Raw genomic sequence first — 5187 nt, 5'->3', positions numbered from 1 at the left:
CAGGGTATTAAGTTATCAGTGAGCTAGGGTATTAAGTTACCAGTTAGCCAGGGTATTAAGTTATCAGTGAGCTAGGGTATTAAGTTATCATGTAGCCAGGGTATTAAGTTATCAGTGAGCCAGGGTATTAAGTTATCATTGAGCTAATGTACTAAGTTATCAGTGAGCCAGGGTATTAAGTTACCAGTAAGCTAACGTAATAGATTATCAGTGAGCAAATGTATTAAATTATCATTGAGCTAATGTACTAAGTTATCAGTGAGCTAGGGTATTAAGTTATCATTGAGCTAATGTACTAAGTTATCAGTGAGCTAGGGTATTAAGTTATCAGTGAGCTAGGGTATTAAGTTATCATGTAGCCAGGGTATTAAGTTATCAGTGAGCCAGGGTATTAAGTTATCATTGAGCTAATGTACTAAGTTATCAGTGAGCTAGGGTATTAAGTTATCAGTGAGCTAGGGTATTAAGTTATCAGTGAGCCAGGGTATTAAGTTACCGGTGAGCTAACGTAATAGATTATCAGTGAGCTAATGTATTAAATTATTGTTAGTTACAGTATCACGTTATAATAACCAAAGATGTAAAATTTGATGAGTGTAAAGTTTCATTTTAATTTTAAATTTTAAATTCGATTTAAAATAAATTTAAAGTTTATTTTAAAGAAAATTTGTCGTGGCATCGACGGCCGGCCGCACTTGCCTTGACGTGGCCGGTGCTCGTGGCGAGCACGCGCGCGCGGTACCAGCTGCCATCCTGGTTGTGCTTCACGCAGCAGATGTCTCCCACCTCCAGCCGCGGCGGAGGCTTAGCGCCGGACTTCAGGGACCTGCGAGGGGAGACAAGCGAACGGTGACGCGGCTTTGCGACGGATAAACGGCACAGGTGGGGACGACGGGCGGAAGAAGCCACGACGATATGCTTTGAGAAAGATCTCATCTGGCCCCGTCACTACTGCATTGAGAGTGCACGCGACTTGGCGAGGTACTGTGCACGCGACTTGGCGAGGTACTGGGGGAATCGGCATTGCATACGACCGCGTCATGGCGATCTGCTTGTACCGACTTAAAGAAGGTTACGACGACATCCGCGTCCGCAAAGATCTGCCGCTCGGCCACAGAGGGCGCCGCTTACCGACATCCAGCAGCGTTCGCCGGACACCGCCACTCGCCAACACCTAGCGATGCGGCGACTCATCCCCCCCCCTTCCCCCCACTAGGTGGCGCCCTTACTCGTAATACGCGGTGATGCCGTCGTGTAGGGCGTCGATCGCCGCTCCCGACTCCAGCTGGTGGACGAAGAAGTTTGACGGCGACACGATATGTGCCACCATGCACCTGAACGAACCGTCGTTGCCCTGCACCTGCAAGCAGAAGACGTTGCCGTGGTTACGAATACGGGTAGAATCTGATCCCGCTCGGTTGGCGAACGCTAGAAACAATGCTTGGCAACGAAGTGCCGCAAGGTCGACGATTTGGCGTGCACACGCTGGAAAAACTGTTACATATAATGCGTAAGCTGGTCTAGCTAGACCGACCAAACAACACTATGCAAAAGAGGAGAGTTGTTAGAGAGCTTGGGCGGATGGGTAAATTGCAAAATCAAGTGTTATCAACGTTTATACAGTAAATACACAGTCAACGAGTGAATCACTGTTGCGGACCTTCACCGTGGCAGCGGCGATGCTCGGCCGTTCCGCGTCGCTCGCACGCTGCGCCGGCGCCCTCTCAGCGTTCTCCTCGCGCAGCAGAGAAGCCTCTGTTCTCTCCTTCGTCTGCTCTCCCGGTTTTCCCATCTCCTGCCCGTGGACTCCTGGCTTTCCCGCCTCCTTCTCTCCACGTTCTGGTCCCCCGCCGCCTTTCTTCTCCTGCGACACCTTCCCCTCGTCTTTCGTCGCCGACTCACCCTCCGTAGACATACTGCTGAGGGAACGGGAGCCGCAGCTGGAGGAAGACAATCCCGTCGGCAGCAGTGGGATCTGCATGCACCCCCACCCCCGTGCACCCCGGCCGCTGCCCCACGTACCGTCGTTCCGCAAGCGGTCGACTGGGTGGCTGCCGAACGGTAGCACGACGTAGAAGTGCTGTGGGTTGTAGATGGCCGACACGTCGGCGGCGAGCCAGGCTCCCGGCGCGGCGCAGCGCAGGTCGCGTGCGTAGCACAGCACCTCGCTGCGATCCGGCGGCGCCAGGTCTGCCGCGAGAGAGAGAGAGAAAGAGCGCCTTAGATATGAGTGAGAGGTGGAGAGAGAGATAGAGAGAGTGCGAGAGTATGAGAGAGAGATAGAGATGGAGTGAGAGATATCGAGCGAGAGAGAGGGATATAGAGAGAGGGGAAGAGAGAGAGAGAGAGAGAAAGAGAGCCTGAGATACGAGTGAGAGGTGGAGAGAGAGAGAGAGAAAGAGAGCCTGAGATACGAGTGAGAGGTGGAAATGAGAGAGAGAGAAAGAGAGCCTGAGATACGAGAGAGAGAGAGAGTGCGAGAGTACGAGAGAGAGAGAGAGATAGAGACATAGACAGATAGAGAGAGAGAGAGATAGAGACATGGACAGATAGAGAGAGAGAGTGAGAGAGATGGAGCAAGAGAGAGGGATATAGAGAGAGAGCGAGAAGAGAGAGGGATATAGAGAGAGGGGGAAGCGAGAGCGAGAGAAAGAGATGAAACCAACATGCAGAATTATTTACGTGGTCATAATCTGTCATTAACCGCGGACATTTAAGATCTTTAATAAGTGAAAATGAAGTAACATCAAATAAAAATATGGATGCAGATAAAATAAGATCAAATAAAGATAATAAAGATAATCCCTATATCGCACGCATCGCGTGAATACCATGACGCAGAGGTCGAACACGAACCTTCACCGCCGGCAACGTGCTCATACGGACAGTTTTCGGCGCGGAAGCATTTATCTCCTCTCGCGAAAAACTTGCAAACTTGTCCTTCATGGTCGGGCTCTGTAGGAAGAAGAAAACTGTTCGAACCGAGTGATGACTAGCATCCAGTAAATGGCCGTCGATTTTTTCAAAGACATTTCAATCATCATATCTACTGGTGTTATCGTCGTCCCCGCCACCGCTACCTCCACGCTTACGACCGCCACCACCACCACCACCATCATCAACACCACAGTCACCGCCACCGCCGCAATCATCAACACCACAGTCACCGCCACCGCCGCAATCATCAACACCACAGTCACCGCCACCGCCGCAATCATCAACACCACAGTCACCGCCACCACCACCATCATCAACACCACAGTCACCGCCACCACCACCATCATCACCGCCACCGCTACCACACGCTTACGACTGCCACCGCCACCACCACCATCATCACCGCCACCGCTACCTCCACGCTTACGACTGCCACCGCCACCACCACCATCATCAACACCACAGTCGCCGCCGCTGCTGCTGCTGCTGCTGCCGCAGACTCACTGTATCCCTGCACGGCGACCTGTGCGTCGGTGACGTCAACGTGGTAGGAGTTGTGGTCGCCGAGGTAGTCCGCCTCCAGTGGATTCCAATTCCGCATCATGGCATTCCCTGGGGAACTGCTGCCGTCGGCTGCCAAAGAACACAGAAGACGTGAACACACGAGTGAACACGTGAGGTGAACACCTAAGGGGAACACGTGAGGTGAACATGTCGTGAGGTGCACACGTGAGGTAAACACGTGAAATGAACATGTCGTGAGGTGAACACGTTAGGTGAACACGTAAGGGGAACACGTGAGGTGAACATGTCGTGAGGTGAACACGTTAGGTGAACACGTAAGGGGAACACGTGAGGTGAACATGTCGTGAGGTGAACATGTGAAGTAAACACGTAAGGGGAACACGTGAGGTGAACACGTGAGGTGAACACGTGAGGTGAACACGTGAGGGTTATATACGCGAGGTGAACACGTAAGGGAAACACGTGAGGTGAACATGTCGTGAGGTGAACACGTGAGCTGAACATATAAGGGTTATATACGAGAGGTGAACACGTGAGGTGAACATGTAAGGGGAACACGTGAGGTGAACAAGTGAGGTGAACATGTCGTGAGGTGAACACGTAAGGGAAACACGTGAGGTGAACAAGTGAGGTGAACATGTCGTGAGGTTAACACGTGAGGTGAACATGTGAGGTGAACATGCGAGGTGATCATGTCGTGAGGTTAACACCGTTCACAATTGCCGGTGCGCGTGAGCAGACCTAGTCTGCCGCTCGCTGTCGCTCACATAATTCGCCAAAATATTTTTCGACGCCATAACAAAACTGGACATCCTACTCGTCACTATTGCTCCCAGCGCCACGCACCGCGTGAACCTGTGTACCAAACACTACTCCGAAGTCACTATTGCCTGTGACAGTATCGACCGTCCGTCCACTATGGTAGCATGACGAAAGCGACCTACTCGTCACTAATTGCTTCTGGACAAAAGCGAGGGAATACTGCGCACCTATTGCTGTGACAGTTACTCGTCCGTCATTGCCGTGGCAAGCGTACCGTACGCTCTTTGACCGTGAATTAGCGTCCGACCTCGACCAGCTCCAACATCAGAGAAGGCTACGCGGGAAGCGAAGGCGGACGGCACTCGAGGTCAGTGTAGCTGCATAGTCGCAGACAACGACTCGCGTTAATTAATCGTGCTCTCGTATTGCTGTCAGTTACAAGGGGGGGGGGGGGGGGGGGTGGGGGGGGGTGGGGGGGGGGGGGGGGGCGGGCGGGGTCTGACTTAGTATACTTGTTCAATCTCTGCTTCATATCAACCTCGCACTGTACTCTATATCCGGTCGCATATGATCAGCTCCTCGAACACTATGAATCACCGTTCCATTTGTGCTCTTTCAACTCTCGTAACACTTTCCTTAGTCACGGTATCTCTACGTGTAAACCTCAACACAAGATATGTTCTCACCTACACTTTGTCAGCAGGGGCACCTCACGCTAGTTCACTCTCGTACGTCTCGTTTCAATTGCGCTCGACGTCTGGATCATTCACCCTCTCAATCGAGCAGTGTTCACTTACGCTGGTTCCGCTTACGTCGTCACTGCTTCATTTGTTAACCTCACGTCAGTTATTTGCTTTCATCGTTGACCATGTTATTCAATATTCAGCTGTTCATCCACCCATCCATAAACGCGAATCATAGCTCCTTTGATAGCACGACACACAGGCAGGCAGACAGGACAGA

At 51.7% G+C, this 5187-nt stretch overlaps 1 protein-coding gene across 1 annotated transcript in view; it reads right to left on the bottom strand.

Annotated features, from left to right (window-relative positions):
• LOC106811673 (tudor domain-containing protein 1-like) overlaps nt 1-3566 on the bottom strand; it is a 9556-nt gene extending 5990 nt beyond the window's left edge. The window contains exons 1-3 of the mRNA XM_014815374.1: nt 3442-3566; nt 2857-2955; nt 2023-2190 (exon numbers count right to left, since the gene is read on the bottom strand). Of these exons, the coding sequence (XP_014670860.1) occupies nt 2023-2190; nt 2857-2955; nt 3442-3541 (367 nt within the window). The 5' untranslated portion in view covers nt 3542-3566. The remainder of the gene's footprint in view (nt 1-2022; nt 2191-2856; nt 2956-3441) is intronic.
• Nucleotides 3567-5187: the final 1621 nt, after the last annotated feature.

The sequence above is a fragment of the Priapulus caudatus genome, unplaced genomic scaffold, assembly GCF_000485595.1.
Source record: "Priapulus caudatus unplaced genomic scaffold, Priapulus_caudatus-5.0.1 Scaffold562, whole genome shotgun sequence".
In the NCBI taxonomy this organism is placed as follows: Eukaryota; Metazoa; Priapulida; class Priapulimorpha; order Priapulimorphida; family Priapulidae; genus Priapulus; species Priapulus caudatus.
The sequence above is the reverse complement of the archived record's forward strand: the minus strand, read 5'-3'. Positions and strand labels throughout refer to the sequence as shown.